The 19,494-nt window shown below is 50.2% G+C and overlaps 2 protein-coding genes across 2 annotated transcripts; both read left to right on the forward strand.

Annotated features, from left to right (window-relative positions):
• The first annotated feature begins 1,142 nt into the window (after positions 1-1,142).
• LOC118155552 (keratin, type II cytoskeletal 4-like) lies at positions 1,143-7,864 on the forward strand. The gene is made up of 9 exons (XM_035308878.1): positions 1,143-1,739; positions 2,900-3,114; positions 4,232-4,292; positions 4,481-4,576; positions 5,291-5,455; positions 5,894-6,019; positions 6,425-6,645; positions 7,144-7,172; positions 7,282-7,864. The coding sequence occupies exons 1-9, from the start codon at positions 1,188-1,190 to the stop codon at positions 7,674-7,676; spliced, it is 1,860 nt and encodes a 619-aa protein (XP_035164769.1). The 5' UTR covers positions 1,143-1,187; the 3' UTR covers positions 7,677-7,864.
• A 4,241-nt stretch (positions 7,865-12,105) lies between these two features.
• On the forward strand, positions 12,106-16,765 carry LOC118155517 (keratin, type II cytoskeletal 5-like). Its single transcript, XM_035308825.1, has 9 exons — positions 12,106-12,750; positions 13,563-13,783; positions 14,274-14,334; positions 14,697-14,792; positions 14,921-15,085; positions 15,216-15,341; positions 15,660-15,880; positions 16,001-16,035; positions 16,278-16,765. Exons 1-9 carry the CDS (start codon positions 12,106-12,108, stop codon positions 16,763-16,765), a joined length of 2,058 nt encoding a protein of 685 aa, XP_035164716.1.
• Positions 16,766-19,494: the final 2,729 nt, after the last annotated feature.

The raw sequence follows: 19,494 nt of genomic DNA on the forward strand, positions 1-19,494 counted from the left end.
CAAAAAAAAAAAAAAAAAAAAAAAAAAAAAAAAAAAAAAAAAGCACTTCATTTGTTTCCAAGCAAATTCAAAAATCTTTTAAAGAATTTTAATTAAGAAGGTATGGTGCCTTCTCATTAACAGATATTACTAGAATAATTTAACGTCGAATAGGTGTGTCACAGGAATAAGAGGAAAAAAGTTCACTCCGGCTAACATTTCTCAACCTGTTTGTAACACTTCGCTTCACTTCTTTGTTGCATCTCCAGCTATCGCTTGCGTGAATTCGCCGCGTGCGCCACTGACATCACACCCAGATACTAAACACAATTATCCCCTTCCCTACGCACATAATTCAACAATAAACACTCTGCATCTGCAGCAAAGCATTTCTCAGAAACGCCGTATTTCTGTTCCATGTATTCTAAGGGGCACATCCCAGCCCAGCCAGACCAGTGCCCTGACTTCATGAACCCCATTCCCCGGAGCATCCCCCCCCCCCCCCCCCCAGATTCGGCACCATCCCACGCATGCTCCACCGGTATGGCCACCACCAGCCCCACACGGCTCCGCTCCTCTTATTTGGTTGCCAGCACACGGGGCTTCAACCGAGCCGTCTGCGAGAGCCGCAGCCATACCCACAGGAGGAAGAAACGAATGCTTACATGAACGCTCCCAACGGCGTCAGTGCCGCGCTGGGACAGATCCGCCTTCCTGCTCCCCGCCGTTGCTCAAGAGCCTGCCCTGAGCTGGCGAGAGACCCTGGAAGAGGCGGCATCGCTGCGACATTTTGCAGGAGGTCCCGAAACATAATTAAACGCTGTGGTGAAACCGAACCGTAAACAAGCCATGAATAAAAACTCCTTGAATTATTTTGCTAAACTATAATTACACAATAAGGAAGCAGATTAATTAAGTAAAATATAAGTCCTGAAACTGAAGCTTGCAAGCAAAGCAGTTTATTTTAATTTCCACATTATTTCATATGAGATAGAAGTGTTTGCTGTGGGTTTAAAATGTTGGAAGCCATTCCTTGCTGCCAGGCAGACCAAACCCAGTGGATAAATTAAATTTTTGCATCTCAGGCACCTCCTGAAATGTATATAAGGAGACGGGCCGTGCCTCAGAGAAGCCAAAGGAGAGCTCCTTCCTGCACCCTCTGCTCCTCTCTCGCTCCTCTGCGTCGCCGTGTCCGCTTTCTGGCCGCCATGAGTCGGCAGTGCTACACCTCCAGCTCCCTCCTGGGCAGACGGGGCTTCTCCTCCGCCTCCGCCGTCTGCGGCCTCGGCAGGGCCAACAGCAGCTCGGCCTCCGTCTGCCAGCCGGCGGGACGGCGGTGCGGGATCGGCGGCTTCAGCAGCCGGAGCGTTTGCGACCTGGGGAGAGGGCAAAGGATTTCCTTCGGTGGCAGTTGCCGCAGTGGGGTCTACGGCGGCGCCGGCGTGGGACGTTGCGGCGTGGCTTACGGCGGAGGCCGCTTTGGCGTGGGCACGGTCGTGGGGTTTGGTAACTGCGGAGGCTACGGGGGCCTGGGCAGCTTCAGAGGCCTTGGGGACGGCGTGGCGATGGGAGGCTACGGCGGCGGCATCGGCATTGGCCTCGGCGGAGGCCGCTCGGAGGGGATTCGCGGCGTCAGCATCCACCCTGAGCTCCTCAAGCCCCTCTGCGTGGGGGTTGACCCCGAGGAGTGCCAAGTGCGGACCCATGAGAAGGAGCAGATCAAGAACCTCAACAATCAGTTCGCCTGCTTCATCGACAAGGTGAGCCCCCGCTCTCCGGGCTGTCTCTAGGGACAAGCCAGTGGCTGTTTCGCCCAGAGCCCCCCTGTCTTGCAATGGCTCTGGTAGACCACGCTCCTGACACGGAGACTGCTTGGATGTAAGCCTTGCCCCAAGGCAACCGCAGCGGGATCTGACCTCCCGATGGTCACCAGCCTGCTAAATAGCTAGAGCAGGAGCTGCTCCAGCAGTAAGCCAAGCCTGAGAGGAGGGACGGAGACGCTGAAATGGTCTAGAAGGTCGTTTCCAGCCTAGATGATGCTGTGCTTCTAGGATATGTGTCATCTTCAGTTCCTATCCTACTTCTATAAACTCCAGGGGACTTGTATTTTTTTGCAGTTCACTTCATCTCGCAGAAGTAGAAAGGTAGATGTCTGGCTAAAATGAGATGAACAACTTTATTTTTTCTGTCCCTCCGCTCTGTGGGCGCAAGACTTTGGCGATTTCCTAAACGAATGTAATTTCTCATTGTTATGTTAGCTAAGCCTAAGGGTTTTTCATTGCTGTTTAGAGATGCGTTATAGAAAATGATTTTTCAAAGAGCAGAGGAACCTTTGCTCCATCTGATCTTGATTTTCTTTGTGAGCTGTTCTGCAGCTGAAAAAACCAAACCCATGTAAGAGGAGCCACCCTACTTCCTCCCATTTAAAATGACTTATTCATGATACATAAAGGTTCCCAAGTACTAGAGAGCTCTTTAATCTAGAAGTGAAAGGCATGATAAGTATCCGTGGTTAGAGCTTAAATCAGATACATTCAAATAAGCTCCTGGATGGCGCTTTTAGCACCAGGAAAGACTCATTACTGTAATCAGCCCATCAGAGGAGGCAGATGATCCTCCTCCAGCCAGTTGTCACAGGGAGGAGGCAGAGTTTGGCTGAAGCTTGCTTTGGTCAAAGAGATGATTGGGCTCAACGCAGAGCAAATGCATGGATTTCGTTCAGCCTCGGGAGTCCTGGGTGGCACCGGGCTTAGCTGGGAGATGCTCTTCTCACTCAAGCTGCTGAGAAATCAGCGCTTAACCTTTGGCATTTCTGATTTTATTTATTTATTTGTTTATTCCTCCTGGAAGTGGAGGGACCTGAAGTGCCTTTGTCCAGGACGAGAGGGGTGGATGACTCTTACATCTCTTCCTTCCCCAGGTCCGGCTGCTGGAGCAGCAGAACAAAGTGCTGACCACCAAGTGGGAGCTGCTGCAGCAGTACGTCCTGCCGGCCTCCAGGAGAAACCTGGAGCCTGTTTTTGAGAATTTCATCTGCAACCTGAGGAAGCAGCTGGAGTGTGTCCTGGGGGAGCGAGAGAGGCTGGAAAATGAGGAGAGGTGCCTGAGGGACCTGGTGCAAGAGTACAAGTGCAAGTAAGTAGCACACACAGAGAAGATGGAGGCTGGGGTGTTGGCTGGCCTGGAACAGACTTTTGGAGCGTGAAACCAATGCAGCAGCAACAGACAGCTCAAAAACTGGAGCACAGGGAGGGAGCAGGGCAGGGTACAACAGCACTGGGCTGGATTCTGTTCTGGGGTCCCACTGCTGCATCTCCGATGCAGGTGATGTGCTGGGAGAGACCCCCCTGCAGTATTTCCTTAGGGTGAGGGACAGGGAACCTCTTTTCCTCTCCCTAGCACTCCTGCACTCCCCTGTGGTTTGCTGTATCAAATCTCCCACATCATCTGTGGCTCCCTCAAATCTCCTGCCCCTGGTGCCATCCATTCCCACAGATCCCTCAGCCCATTTGTCTTCACCCCACACTTTATCCACATCGTCTCCACTGGGGTTCATTCCCTCTTCCCACAGGAAATGTGGGAATTGTTTTTTTAATCTAAGATGCAAATGTTCCTTAATAGTTCCCCGCATGCTACGCTAAGCCGTGAACCAGGACATACGGTGGCTGGTGATGCACAACGCGCATATAAGCGTAATCTTCTCCACAGACCTTATAGACAAGTGTCTCAGATGTTCTCTCTCAATGAGCCACTCATCTTGTGAAAGTTCTTCCAGGTCCCAATTACTTGGTCATTACACACCGGCTTTCCTTTTCATTGCACCTAGGAGTTTCACAGGTTGCTCAAGCTCCTGACCTCCCCTGGGGCATTTTGGCCACAGTCTCCCCATAAAGCTCAGAGCAGAGTCCTGGATGCTTCCAAAAAACCTCACACGCAACAGCAGGGCTAGAAGCAGCAAAGTAAGCCTTCAACTTGGTACATGGTTTGGCATTTCTAGTGGTTTGGCCTGGTTTACTGCCATCTCACACCAGCCACCGATACTGCTGGCATGGGCTATTTAGAACTGCTGAACAAAGCTCAGCACAGAGGAAAAAAAAAATAACAACAAAGCAAAACTCTAATAGGAGGTACAAAGCAAATAGGGAGAGGCCCTGGTTTCAATCACGCTTCCCATGCTCTGTGCTGGCTGCTTGGGTGGTGGGGATGGGACCACCAGGACCCAGCAGCCCACCCCTCTCCTTCCCTCCTGCAGATATGAAGATGAGATCAACAAGCGCACGGCTGCGGAGAACGAGTTTGTGGTGCTGAAGAAGGTGAGCTGTGCTATGGACAACACCGGTGAGCTCAGCTGAGGGTGGCTGGCGTGTATGCAAAACCCGGGCGTGGGGCCAGGGAGTGAAATGGCCGTGGGGAAATTTCTCCAAATCTAACAGAGAAAAGGGGCTTTGCCACAGCTGTTTTTTCTTCACCTCTTTTCACCAAATCCACGGTGTCTCTCCAGGATGTGGACTGTCTCTACCTGACCAAGGAGGAGCTGGAGGTGAGAGTGGGTCTCCTGCGGCAGCAGCTGGAGTTCCTGAAGTGCATCTATGCCGAGGTAAGAGCACGCTTATTTGCTGCAGCAGCCTCAAGACAGGGAAAGGTGTCTTTTCTGAAAATCCTACAGGTGCATCCAAAAAATCAATATCCCTTTATATGTGTTTGGTAGCAATGCCGTTACACACGCTTTAGGCAGGCACAGGGTGGATTTGGTGGTTTCCTGACTGCAAAGAGAGGGACCTTTTGCATGAAAAAAGCCCCTAAAATTCTCATCCAAACCATGCCTGGAGCCATGGAACATCTCACTCTTGAAAACATATTTTTAGCATTTCACTTTTTTAGCTTCTTAAGTCATAATATATTGGCTTTTGTCTAAAACATAGCCAGTTCCTAACAGAACACACGGGGGATACCGTGTTTGCTTTCCACCTTTTCTAACCAAACACTTCCTGGGAGTCTGAGGCAACAGGGCCCAAAGCACTCACCCCAAGGGATGCACAGCCCACAAAACTGCTGATGCAGCCGACAACACTGGGCTGCCTTGAAGCGAGTTGCTCCACCAGGACTCCCCACCCTCCTTGGGGAATTACAGGCAGCAATCCCATATTGTGCCAACAACATGTCCCAGCTGCCAGCTCTTGCTGGAAACCAGCCAGCCATCTGGAGGACCCCATGCCCCAGTTGGGCATTCATGGGACAACCTTCCCCAACCATACATGTTCTCTCCAGACCCCCGCTTTGCTGGGTCACTGACCTGTAATGGATCTTGCAGGAGAGAGCTCAGCTGGATTGCCAGCTGTGTGACACCTCGGTCATCGTGCAAATGGACAACAGCCGCGACCTGGACATGGAGGGCATCATCAAAAGCGTTGAGTGCTGCTATGAGGAGATTGCCCAGAAGAGCAAGGCTGAAGTGGAGGCTTTCTACCAAACCAGAGTGAGTATCCATACCACCAGCACAGATGGCAATGAAATTCCCTGGCCAACAAAGCCCCGAGGACCATTTCTGTCCTCTGTGAACCAACTTAAACCCACCCCATGGTGTGTGTGCACTGTAGTTTGCTCAAGAGAATCATGCCAAAAGAAAATCCCCCAAACCGCCTAAAAATGTGTTTTATGAGTTCTCCATCAAAACAGAACCTAGCAGATCATGATGCTGCTTCAGAGGTCTCCTCTGTGCACACTCATCAGGAACACCACCCCCTTCCCAAAGTGCAAGTGCTCAGGGCCCACAAGGGGCTGTAACATTGTCCAGGCTGAGGTCACATCTGGGTGCTTCCCTGGAGCACCAGTGTTGGTGCAGCTCTGGAGCATCCCCACCTTCCCTGGAAGGGGCGATTCGGGCGCTTAACGTCACCTTCTTCCCTCGCAATAGCTGGAGGAGCTCCACAGCAGCCGTGGCAAGTTCTGCGACGACCTGAGAAACAACCAGAGCGAGATAGCCGAGCTGAACAGGATGATCCAGAAGCTGCAGTGCGAGTCAGATAATGTGAAGAAACAGGTAGGACAGAGGGCTGAACGCTGCATGGGCAGCGAGGTGTGCATCAAAGGGCTTCGTCCTCGCCAGCTCCTAGCCTGCAAGGCTGCACAGAACCCCCTGCCCCTGCCAGAGTTTGCATTTGTAGCTTCTCATCTGAAGATAGGCAAGGGGGCGGATTTATTTCCACCTAGCAGAAGCCACTTGTCTTGGCTGGAGCAGAAATGATGTTGGCTGCATGCTTCCTACAGGGTGCAGCCAATGCATCCCTTCCCCGTCATCCCAAAGAGCTTGGCCATAGCAGGGGTCCAGCCAAAATCTAGGCTCTCTGGCAGTTCTTAACTCAGACAAAAAGGGGGGCAATGTGCAGCCCTGCAGAGATGCTCTCAATGTCACAGCCAAGCACCCTCTCATCTGTACTGTCCGCAGATCGCAGCGCTGCAGACAGCCATCTGTGACGCCGAGCAGCGGGGCGACTGCGCCCTCAAGGATGCCCGGCAGAAGCTGATCGACCTGCAGACTGCGCTGCAGCAGGCCAAGGACAAGATGGCATGCTTGCTGAGGGACTACCAGGAGCTGCTGAACGTCAAGCTGGCCCTGGACATTGAGATTGCCACTTACAGGACACTGCTGGAAGGAGAAGAGAGCAGGTAGGCGCTTCCTCAGCTGCAGCTTGCAGCGATGCCTGGCAAAACCCAGCGGGTGGCTGCAGCTCTCCATGGGTGCTGAACAGAACAGCATCCCTTTTCTCTCCCCATGGGTGCAGAGAGGGACAACAACCCTTTTCTCTCCCCCTGAGTGCAGGGAGGAACAGAATCCCTTTTCTCTCCCCATGGGTGCAGAGGGGAGCGTTGCTTCTGTTCCCTCCTCATCCTCCCAAGGCAGCTGGATCACAGTGCACCAGGCAGGCCATTCAGATCCCCCTTTTGCAGGACAAATGGACAGGGATGGGATATTCAGACATCCATGGGATTTAGGGGTCCAACCCCACAGTTGTTCAGTGGGCAATAGGGACACCTGAGTGCACAGAAAAGCTGAAAGACTTGCAGGTTTTCTAAGAAGGCAATAACTGGGTGGCATCTCCTTCTGCTCATGTGTTTGGGAAGCATTTCCCTAAGCACATATTTGAGACATTTCTTTTCTAACAGGATATGCACTGGCAACCCGGTGAGCGTAGGTAAGCCAGTGAAACATCCCCTTCCTTCCCTTTTAAGCTTGTAAGTTTTCTTACGAGCCGGGCTTGAGCTGCTCCGGGAGTGACAAGGGGACCTGTTTTTCTCTCGCAGCCGTGGTCAGCGGCGGTGGCACAGTCGGGGAGTGCCGATCCCTATCCGGAATCGGAGGCAAATGCGCCGTCAAGACGGGAGGAGCCGGCGCGGGCTTGGGGGTGGTCTCCACCTTCGGCGTCAGCAACGCCGGCTTTAGCACCCGCAGCGTGGACTGTCTCCCTCGGGTGGGGGGCGGCTTCGGGGCCAGGAGCGCGGTCAGCTGCGTGGGGCGGGAGGTGATCACCGGTGCCGAGGGGGTGCAGTGTGCCCCCGGCGTGGCCAGCCTGGGGAACGTGGTGTGTGCCGGCGTGGAGCAGTGCAGCCCGGGAGCCGTCATCATCCCCGGCCCGGGGGTGTGCGGCCCCGGGAACAGATACAGCACAGCCGTGCGCGTGGTCAGAACAACCCGGTAGAGGTCCGGAAGGGCGACGCCGCAGCACGTTTTAAAATAATCAGCATTTCTGCAATAAAACAGTATTCCCCTTCCTTTTGACAGCTGAAGCACACAACCACACACTGCCCAGACACACGCAATTAGGTTGGTAGCTCTGCCGAAAACGGTTTGCATGATCACAACCCACCTTCTCTTTCACGGTCCTCCGGGGGGGGCGCCCCCCCCCGGAACCGAGCTCCCGAGGCCTCTGCCAGGTGAGATTTTCATTTCAGATGGGCTGGAGCTGTCTGCTCGCATCATCCGGGCTCTTCTCTGCTCGACCCCTTTTCCACAGGGATTTTCTTTCCCTAACACAGCTATTGCAAAAGGATTAAAAATTTGGTCATCCCGATTTCAGAAAGAGAAGCCACATCTTAAATTGTCTGAGATGGAGCTGCAGCTATTATTTTAGCTTCTTTAATGACAGCAGAAAATCCAATTTTTCCTGTTTACGAGAGGGTTGGTAATGGTTATGTAAATTGGTCCAAGTTGCTACACCAGGTTTGGTAGAGCAGATTTTAATTACACACCGACGAGCACCTTATATTTCTGTAGTTAAATGCATGCGTTGTTTTTCCTGTGTGTGTACTAGATAGACGGATTTAATGCTTTTAATGTGTAAGTGAACAGTTGATTATCCTTCGCTTACTCCAAACTTTCAGCTGTACCTTCAATAAACTACATGCATAATTCATGCTCTGCTTCATGGGTTTTATTTCCCTCCCTGCCCTTACAACAGCAGGGAGGTTTTCTCAGACATGAACCTCCACATGGGTGGGGATTGTAGCTTGCAAGACATGGCGTTTTAACAAAATTTTCAGAGATTTTGTTTGCTCTCCTTCCTGATGCACTTTTGCATACCTTTATTCCATCCAGAGATGAGCGTGGTCACAGGGAATTCTGGAAGCTCAGCGTTAACCAGGGAATTTAACCTTTCATGGGATGTGCAGCTCCCTTGGGATCTCTGGAGGCAAAACAAAAAGCAGTCAGGCCCTCATTTAAAGCAATCAGTGAGAACCAGCTCAGGTGGGAAGGAAAAAAAAAAAAAAAAAAGAAAAGCCCTCAAGAATAGGTTAATTTTCAAATGAAACAAAACTCTGCCTTTCCAAAATACAGCACCAGGCCCTCCTCGAACACCCACCTTCTGTCAAACACTCAAGCCTACACAAACATCAGGGGCCACGGGCTGGAGACAGGTGTCACCCACTGACACCAAGGAGGGCAGAGCCCTCGCCCACCCTTTCAGGTGGCCAATCTTCAGGTGAGGTCAGGTTGCCTGACCCTTTTTCTGCACCAGGGTCCCCGGTTTTCAAGGCGTGGGGACCCGCAGGAAGGTCTCCGCATCACGGCTGGAAAGGTTTCGCCATGGTGGCTGTCACCACTGCTGGATGCACAGCTGCATGCCAGGAAAACCGTCCATCCCCGACGGCTGCTTCCCTCCCACGGCTCACCCAGACACCACCAAAAGCCCTTGAGACATCTTCGCTCCAAATTGCCCCTTGGAGAAATCTGTCTCTTCTCTCCCAGTCTGGAAGCAGCGCAGGGTGTGGGCAGGTTAATTTACCCCCTGAAATCTGGACCAAGGAGTGGGTGTTGCAATTTATTTCCCGACTTCCCGCTCCGCTTCCTAGACTTCGCTGCTGACTCATGGCTCGTCTGCCCCATCCGACCATGTCTTGCTCCCTGATGGAGGAGCTCAGCTGTCCTGCCGGGCTCAGCCTGCCTGTGCCAGCGCAACGGGGATGCACCCACCGCTGGTTCTTACCTGGGTTTGGGCTCCCTGCGTCTGCAGGGATTTTCGGACAGAAATCACAGAGGTTTATGGGATGTGGTCACCTTGGAGCAGATAGCTAATTATTCTTTAACAAATGACATGGCTTAGCAGCACTGTCTGGGTTGGTGGGTGGTGAAATCCAAATAGACCATCCCTTGCCGAGACGGCAAAACCCACCCACCTAACAAGGATATCTTCGAAACGGTTATCTTCAGCTTTTCTGCCTCATTGCATATGACTCGGACTTCATCTCATTTGTATGTAAATAACAAGCTGAAACACCCAATGAGAAGCTGCCGGTGCCCTAACAGCTTATAATTTATTCTGATCACCTCCCTGCAAAACAGTGAGTGCACACCAATAACCAGACGGCTCCCCAGGGTACCAAAGTGGCCCAGCAGCTCTTGCATTTCTGGGAAAATGCCTTTAATCGTCCCTGCCCTTCTCAACCCCCCAGAATTGCAAAACTCATGTTTTTTGCTGCCTGCCTGGAGACATTCAAGTAGAACAAGTTGTTTTGGAGAAAAAAAAAAAAAAAGCCCAGCAGTCATATTTTGGGGGTGGCTGGGGCTAAATCCCACTCAGTGTCATTTGGGATGTGCACCTCTGCTGTTTGGTGGAGACTCACAGAACTGATCCAAATGGACAGATGTGAAAAGCCACATCTGCCCCTGGGTATGAAGCCCACAAATGCCAGCTCCTGCACACAATAAACAAGTCCAGTAAAGAACCGGTGCATCTCCCCCAGCCTCGCATACCTTGTGGACAGTGGGCTGAAGGAAGACAAGTGTGGGAGCCTAAAATGACGATTCCCTCTTTCTTCTGGCAGTCCCACCCTTAATGCCATTATATTCATTCACCTCTAATATCTGATCAGAACCTGTTTGTCAGCTTCAGGACAATCTGCCCTTACTGGGGTCAAGAAAGCATGAAGACAATCTCATTTTCCCATTGCACCCGGGCTTTGAATTTTATGCAAATAATGAAGACTTTCATGAATTTCAGGTAATATCCCAGGTAGCTTCAGCCCAACATTTTTCCAGAGAGAAGCGAGCCGATGTGCTCCAACCAGGAATTTCACACTGCAATGGGAAATTCAGTTTGCGTGACCCAGCTCTCCTGGTTTGAGCCTGACTGGCAGCATTTCTCCAGGGATCATCACACATTTGATCTTCTGTAGTCAGTAGGACACGAAGCACCTGCTTAATTTTTCTTCCAGAGATGCCAGTGGGACTTTAGCTCATACGTAATGGTTTTGTGCCACTGGGGCACATGAGTGTATTTCGAAGGGCATGTGGAGTCCTGTTCTGCAAACACGGAGACAGATGTTTAAGCCCCAGTCATGCGCACAGCACAGGCAATGCTAGCAGGAGAACATGCTGAAAATGAACAGAACTCTTAAACACGAAAAATAAAATACTGTAAACACTGCAGTTCCACACAGACTGAGAGGCCAGAAAATGCCGCCACACCCTATTGACTTTGCTCTTTTTCCCAAGGACTTCAGGAAGTAAAATAAACAGAATTGGTGGGAGTATTTTTCATGCTGGTTAAATCTTTGCTTTTGGCTGCATTTTGAATGGAAAAGTTCAAAGATTTCAAAAAGAAATTGCACCTGTAAGGAGCTAGAAATTCAAGACTGATTGCACCCTAATGTTAAACATGCAAATAATACAGTTCCACAAAGCTGGGCAAAATATTTTTTCAGAAAATCTGCCTCTTTCATTGAAATGTTTTTTAGATCAAGATGGAAACGTATTAGCCACATCATCAGATGACTGGAGGCAGTGCAAGGGCCACCTCTGGGTGGGATGGAGTTGTCCTCTGGAGATGCCAATATGTATAGAAAGGCAGCCTAGAAAACCTGCCATAGACTAAACACTTAATATTAAATGGTCAAAATTTGAGATGACACCTAAATATAGTGTCTCAGAGGCAAATCATGGATCAGGACCTCTTCATGCTAGGTACTGAGTCAGCTCAAAAGATAGTCTCTGCCCAACAAGTACGAACCGTCAAGGGCAACTGGATAAATTAGAGCCCTGAATAAGATGTCAGGCTTCATGAACATCACACCTGCACTTTGCCTTTGGGCAAAGAAATGAAATATTTTCATTCAGATGAAATATTTTTGTTCAGTTTTAGCCATTTTAGTTTTACTACCTTTCATTCAAGTTACTTCAGAGGAGCCCCCACTAAGCTCCACACTGATCTACTGCATCTTGTAAGTAGGGTAGGAGTATCAGGGTAGCTATTTCTCTTTCTCACCCTTTTTTGTTTCGTTTATTTTGCTTTGCAGAAAGGAAATTAAATAATGCACCTCTGCAAGCATACAGCAGCTTTGCACTAGGGCTGAGCAATCCCAGCTAGAAATCACAGTTAGATAACTCTTCTAGCTGAGCAGATTCACGCTGGCTCCAAGAGTGCAATCACCGTTTAACAAGTTTCAAGAAGACAGCTGGCTGCCTGGCACGTCAAAACCATGAAGGCACTAAATTGATCTCTGGACTTCCATGCAACCAAGCCCAGATCCCCAGAGGGATAAAAAGGGCATCCCGCACCCCCTTCCATCAGAGAGCTGCACTCTCCCAGCTTGCTGCTTTGTGCCTGTGCCGGGCCGTGATCTCCCGCTGCCATGAACCGGCAGACCTACAGCATGAGAGCCGGCGGCGGAGGCAGATCTTACAGCGCTGCCTCAGCTGTCATTCCCAGTGGCAGCAGGGCTGGCTTCAGTTCGATGTCTGTGTCACGATCTGGAGGAGGTGGAGGAGGTTTTGGAAGGCTCATTGGAGGAGGTGGCGGCAGTGGCGGCGGGTTTGGCAGCAGGAGCCTTTACAGCCTCGGTGGTACCAAGAGGATATCCATCGGGGTTGGAAGCAGCTACAGGACTGTTTTCGGGGGTGGAGCCGGTGGCGGCGGTGGACTTGGTGGCGGCGGAGCTGGCAGTGGTTTTGGACTTGGTGGTGGAGGTGGTGGTTATAGCTTGGGTGGAGGTTCTGGTGGGCTTGGCTTTGGTGGTGGACAGGGAGGTTGTGGAGGGTTTGGCTTTGGTGGAGCAGGGGGCCTGGGAGGACTTGGCGGAGGGCTGGGTGGCAGCAGGAGTCTGGCGGGATTCGGTGGTGGCCCACCAGGAGTTGGTACCATCCAAGAAGTGACGGTCAACCAGAGTCTCCTGGCACCCCTGAACCTGGAGATCGACCCGAACATCCAGCAGGTGCGGAAAGATGAGAAGGAGCAAATCAAGACCCTCAACAACAAATTTGCTTCTTTCATTGACAAGGTGAGATTTCATCAAACACTGTGGAACCGTGCTAGGGAGCAAGACACTCTTGTATCTACAAAAATATGGCTTCAGAAATCTTCAGTCTATTGCATATTTCCTATCTGCATGTTTTGTAATAAAGTAATCAAAAAAGAACCTACTTCTAAACAGTTACAAGGCAGAGAGCTAGACACTGAAAACTAGTAACAAGAGGACTCAGGTTTTGTGCCTGAGAAATAAGATACATTATCTCAAATTAGAGTAAGCCAGTTGCTTAACCTAGCTGTCTCTGCAAGGTATCACAGCAGAGGTGCTGCTTCTTGTGTCCAGCTTTATTGTCTGAAAGCTAAGGCCCTTCTTATATAGACTCAACGTAAGTCCTTTCTCAGCTTTTCCTTGTCTAAATACCTTATATGTAGTACACATGAGCAAGAGAAAAGGCAATTAAGTACCTGTCTTTTAACCTGTAGTACTCAGATATTAGCATTAATGAAGGAAGATAAATATCACTTGCAAAGAAGGAAAAAACGAAGGATGTTAAAGAAAGCAAGTGATGAAAGAGCTGAACCCACATTTTCTAATGATTACTCGTTGGCTTCCTGAATTAAATTTTCTCTAATTAGAATTGTCCACCAGTGGCAAATTTGCTTAGCTACTAGATGGGCAAACATAGTGCTGGATAATCTGGATGATATTCACAGCTGGATTTAACACTCCTGGTTTGGGATTCACTTGGTTTGTGCTATTCGTCAGTCCCAGTTACTGTCCCCTGGGCATCAGCACACTCATGGACTTCTTATTCTAACCCCCTTCTGCTTCCCAATGCTCAGGTCCGCTTCCTGGAGCAGCAGAACAAGGTGCTTGAGACCAAATGGACCCTCCTGCAGGACCAGGGTCAAAAAAACAGTGCAGGCAAAAACAACCTGGACCCACTCTTCGAGGCTTACATCAACAACCTGAAAAAGCAGCTGGCCAACCTGCTCAATGAGAGGGGACGCATGGATGGGGAGCTGAAGAACATGCAAGACCTTGTTGAGGATTTCAAGAACAAGTGAGTGCCTGTTCAGTGGCATATCCAGGCAGCCTGGGGTGAAATGGGATGCAAATGGTTCAGTTTAGCATTAGACAGTAGGATTCGTCTCACTTAAACCTAGCTTTCTCAAGGACAAACACCTAGCCTAAGATATTCATCAAACTTTCTATGAGAAAGGGAAAAAAAGGATCTCCAGTCTGTGCTCTAGTACATAACACCGCACCTGATCAATCTCCCTCTAATAAACAGCTCTCATGAGGGACCTCTCCCTGCAAAGGCCCTGCCTTCTGGCACAACAGGAGAAAAATGGTCCATCAATTTTTTCCAACCAGAAAATGCAGGCTCAGCCAGGACATGACAACTTGTGATGAGACTTGCAAAGGAAAATCCTCTGTAACTGCTTTACTTAAAATGTCATACCCAGCCCAAATAACCTTGCAGTCCTCCCTGTACAACTTTTCTGCTTATTGAGGCATGATCCAGCATGTCTTTCCCTTTACCCCTCTAGATATGAAGAGGAAATCAACCGACGCACGGCAGCAGAGAATGAATTTGTGGTGCTGAAGAAGGTGGGTGAGACAGGAGTTTTAATGGATGCTGAGCATTGCATAGGCTGGGAGGGCCCTAAAGGGTGGGAGATCTCACGAAGCTGCATCCTTGTCCTTTAAAAGCTGACAGTTGGGTTATGGTTTTGGGAGAAAGGAATGAAGGGGGTTGAAAGAGGATGGAAGTAAATTCTTGTCCCACAACATACACACGCTCACCTGGGCTGAACAGACCATGTAGAAATAAAGATGCTTGGCAGTGCCAGGAATCCCAGGTCCCAAGGAATCCCAGGTCCCAAGCCCATCTCTGGCCTTGGTCAGTCCTTGGCTGAGCTAAAGAAGAGGTACCAGGTGCTGCAGATGGGCCCATAGTTGTTCTTTTCCAGGATGTGGACGCTGCTTACATGAATAAGGTGGAGCTGGAGGCCAAGGTGGATGCACTGACCGATGAACTCAACTTCCTTCGAGCCCTCTATGATGCGGTACAGACACCCCCCTCCCCTTATTTTCCGTCCTACTGCCACCCCGGGCAGTGACTGACATTCTGTGACATGTGAAGAGGTAAGTACATGGGCGTAAGTGGCATGGGACCCTGTGTGCTTCCCCACAGGAGCTGGCTCAGCTCAGCGCGCAAGTGTCCGACACCGCTGTCATTCTGTCAATGGACAACAACCGGGACCTGGACCTCAGCAGCATCATAGCTGAAGTCAAATCTCAATATGAAGACATTGCCAACAGGAGCCGGGCTGAGGCAGAGGCTTGGTACCAAACCAAGGTGAGCAGACCCATGGATGCCATGGATGTATTTCTGGGAAAAATCACTGCTGTCCCTGTGTGAGGCTGTTTAAGCCACATCTTGCCTGCTTGGAGGGCTCAGACTGTTCACTCTTCCTCCTAAACCTCAGTATGAAGAGCTGCAGGCCACAGCTGGGAAGCATGGGGATGACCTGCGCAACACCAAGGGGGAAATCTCTGAGCTCAACAGGCTGATCCAGAGGATCCGGGCAGAGATAGAGAACACAAGGAACCAGGTAGGAATGGCAAAAGATGCCCATGGAGCCCTGTTCTGTGGTCCCTTAGCAGCTCTCTGCTGTCTGCCACCATGCTGCTGACAGGAGAGACATCAGCAGCCGCAGAGCAGGATGTACCAGAAAGGGAACTGCACCACACCACGCACAAAATCATTCTTGTAGGCTGGCATTTCAACTCCAGCAATGCTAGCTATGGTAGAATGACCTCAGTCTTAACCATTGCTCATAAACACCCTGGCCAGAACGTTTTTCTTCCTTGGCTGAGCCTTACCCAAAGAGACAAGGAGCAGTCAGGAGTTCCAATCCCTCCCCTTGCAGTGTGCCGCGCTGCAAACAGCCATCGGAGACTCAGAGGAGCGCGGCGAGCTGGCCCTCAAGGACGCCAAGGCAAAGATGACAGAGCTGGAAGATGCCCTACAGAAAGCCAAAGCCGACATGGCTCGGCAGCTGCGTGAGTACCAGGAGCTGATGAACGTCAAGCTGGCCCTGGACATCGAGATCGCAACCTACAGGAAGCTGCTGGAGGGCGAGGAGAGCAGGTGGGAACAAAATCCCTGCAGAAGGAATAGTGAACGTCACTGTTCCCCTGCCAGCAGGTTGGTTCCCCCAGCTGCCTCTGTACTTTGTCTCTGACCTCCCCTTTGTCTGCCCTCCAATAGGCTGAGTGGCGAGGGACTCAACCCCATCAGCTACTGTAAGTATCACCGTGCTCATTTTGCCTTGGGCCCATTGGGAGCAGAGCCTTTGAGCAACCCTGGGAAAAGGGAGGTTTTACCCAATTGCTCCATGTAAGACATTCCGAGCCTACCAGAACCATTAGCGGGTGGGGACAGAAGTTGAGTTCAAGTCCCATGGGCCCAAGTCCCGATAGTGCTTTCTGGAACTGGGGGGGTTGCCAGAGCAGATGTTCAACCCTCTGGTTGTATTTTCCTGCAGCAGTGATCAGCTCCAGCTCTGGACCAGCTGGTGGAGGTGGCCTGGGAGGAGGATTTGGTGGACTGAGCCTAAGCGGAGGAGGTGGTGGAAGCGGTTTTGGTCTTGGAGGAGGTGGTGGAAGTGGTTTTGGTCTTGGAGGAGGCGGTGGAAGCGGTTTTGGTCTTGGAGGAGGTGGTGGAAGTGGTTTTGGTCTTGGAGGAGGTGGTGGCCGTGGAGGCTACAGCTTTGGAAATGGGGGAGGACTTGGACTCGGCGGTGGTGGTCTCGGAGGTGGATTTGGAGGAGGCAGCAGTCTCGGCATCTCTAGCGGTCTTGGCTATGGAGGAGGTGGCAGCGGTGGCAGCAGCGGGCTGAGCACTGGAGGGGGGAATTTCAGCTCTGGAAGTGCAAAAGGCGCCAACCCAGGTGTGAAAATCGTCTCCAAAACCTCCTCCAGCAAAAAGAGCATAAAAAGCCAAAGCCTGAAGAATGCTATGCAGCCTGAGTAAAACCAGCCCCGGACCCTCCCCAAAATCATCGCTTCTGCCTTGCTCCCGCATCACCCCCGCACACCAACACCCCTCCACCTGCTCTGCCCTGGCTCCTCGCACCATGGTTCTTAAGCATTTGGGTCCCACCTCAAGAAAAACAGCGGAGCACAAGCTAACCAGATCTTTCAAAATACCTGAAACAGGTTTAAAAGGCAAACACGGGTCTCAGTGATTATCTGAATTTGGGAATTGACTTTTGGGGGTTTGTTTTTTTTTTTTTAATGAGTCCGAGCAGTTTGTAATTGCAGCTAGCTGACAGCCATCAGCCAACACAGATCAAAAAGCGGTGCAGATGCAATAACTGGGGTTTTTAGCTTGGTTTTGCATTTACGGTTCTGGCCTGCAGAAGACCAGGGACAGGCTGGGACCTTGGCTTCAATGCAGCCTGCTTTGCCCTCCCTGCTGGGATGAACCAAACTCACTCCTTCGAGTTAAGCAACTTGTTTTCATACACACATGAGGGATTTTTTTCTGCTATGTAGAAATACCCAGGAGATTACTGAAAGATTCCAGGCAGTGATTTGCAAGCTCGTTACCCCTCTTAAAATATCCCTTATTATGGATGCACAGAGCCTATTAGGAGTGACTTCTGAGTCACTTAAGTTTGATGGGAAAATCCCTCTTTTCCCCATCCACAGCTGAGCTCCGAAAAATGCATTTCTTCCAGATGTGCTGAGCAGCTGCAGCTGTGTTGGGCCAGGCACCACTCCGCGTCCCCACAAGCCTGGCCAGCAGCCCCATGTGTAACATTAGGAAAGCCCCTGCAGCGGAGAAGTACAACCCACAGCTATGGGGATTCAGCCCACAGCCAAGCTTATCTAAAAAGAAGCTCAAACTACTCTCACCTCCCTCCCCTTCCTCTTCCTAAATGCAAGTTTGCCCCATAGCAGCACCTAGCAAATAACCTCATGGATGTGTTTTGTCAGAGGGGGCACCTCTGATGGATCCAAAGCATGTGAAATGAAAATTCACTGCAAAACCAGCCTGAAGGGCCACGTCCATGCTTCTCCTTGGGGTATTTCAGCTCTCCACTGTGTGTGGGTTTCTCTGCCAAAAGAGATACATTTGGGAAACCAAAAAGTGAAGTCGGGTCTCAGCCCAGCACGTGGGAAACACAGCAATCGGGAGCAGGCGCCCAAAGGGACACCAGTGCCTCCCTTCTGACAGAATTTGCCCCTCCAGGACTCCACTCTGTCTTTTTTTAATTTTGTGAAAAATACCATTAAAAAAGAAAATTGCAGCTTTTTATAATTCAGTGATAGTGAAATGATGCTGTGTTTTCCTTCCCGTCTCTTTTGGGAACATGTCCAATAAAACTGGATTGTAATTTATTTGTTCCTACATGTTTTTGCTCTAAAGCACAACCAGCAGCATGAAATACTCCCAACTTTGAGCGGAGTGAACTGGAGGAGGTTTTCGTTTCACTTTCGGGGAAAAAGTTTCAAAATTCTAATTAAAATAAATACTGAAGCTTGAAATGAAGTGCATGCTGTCATAAAACAAACTGAAAAATGTGGAAAAAGAGGAGGAGGGGGGTGGTTTATCCATCAAGCAACAAAAAAAATAGTCACCATTCATTTCTTAGCCCATTACTGTGGTTAATCCAAAAGCCTTTATTCTTGGCAGGGAGGGTTTTGCACAGCTCTACTAGCTCAGACAGAAAAAAAAAAAAAAAAAAAAAAAAAAAGCATTCAATTTTTGCTTTCTCAAAAGACGTAGCAAAACCTAGCATCTGGTGGAGGATTTTATCAGGACAATCTAGACTGGGGATGGGTTTCGGTGAGCTGGAACAGAGCAACTTACCACATGATGCAGGTGTTTTGGTCACTGCAAAAGGAGAAAAAAAAAGAAAAGGGGAAAAAAAGAAAACCTCAGACAAACACTCATGCCTTATTGCATTTCAAAGAGTCAGACGCTTTGCTCTCCCCTGACCTCCCAACATCCCAGCTTTTCATAACCATGCACAGCAAATGGGCAGGAGCGAGTGAGCACACACCAGCCCTGCGGGTTTGCAGCAGACGCTCACAAGCGCCTCAGCAAAACCTCGCTGAAACCCAAGTGTACCCAAACACATAAGTACACAGTCTCCCTTCATTCAGAAAATCAAAAGGAGCTGCAGTAAAAGAGACCAAAATATGGGGACAAAACCCTTCAGCTCCTGCTGCCACAGAGAATGCTCAGTTTTGAACAGATAGGTCAGAAATTAGCAAAGGTTAAAAATAAACTGTGAGTCATCTTGATTTCTGTATTTACTTGTGCTAATGCTGACTTACACAGTACAGCATGAATCAATGCAGCTAAAGACAGCCTAACCTTAACTAACCCTACCAGTTCTTAATGTCTTTCTTCCCAGGTTGGGGTAAAAAAAAAAAAAAAAAAAAAAAAAAAAAAGCAAATAACAGCCCAAAAGAGAGGCGGTGATGCTGAAAGGCAGCCAAGTTCATGCAAAGATCTCAGACCTCTCGGCTGGCCCCGTTCCCCCTCCCCAGGAAACGATTCTTCCAGCGCTGCCCTCCCCCCAGCAGGCAACCCCTGCACAAATCCTGCCTCCCAAACTGGCACCCGCTCTGCGCGCAGCCTTCCCTTCCGAGGGGGCAAATTCAAGGAGGACAGTGGACAGTGCATACGAGTGACAAAACCACGCAAGGGAATCTTGTGGGACTGAGAGACACGGCAAGAATTTTCCG

The sequence above is a fragment of the Oxyura jamaicensis genome, chromosome 33 (genome assembly GCF_011077185.1).
Source record: "Oxyura jamaicensis isolate SHBP4307 breed ruddy duck chromosome 33, BPBGC_Ojam_1.0, whole genome shotgun sequence".
NCBI classification, from domain to species: domain Eukaryota; kingdom Metazoa; phylum Chordata; class Aves; order Anseriformes; family Anatidae; genus Oxyura; species Oxyura jamaicensis.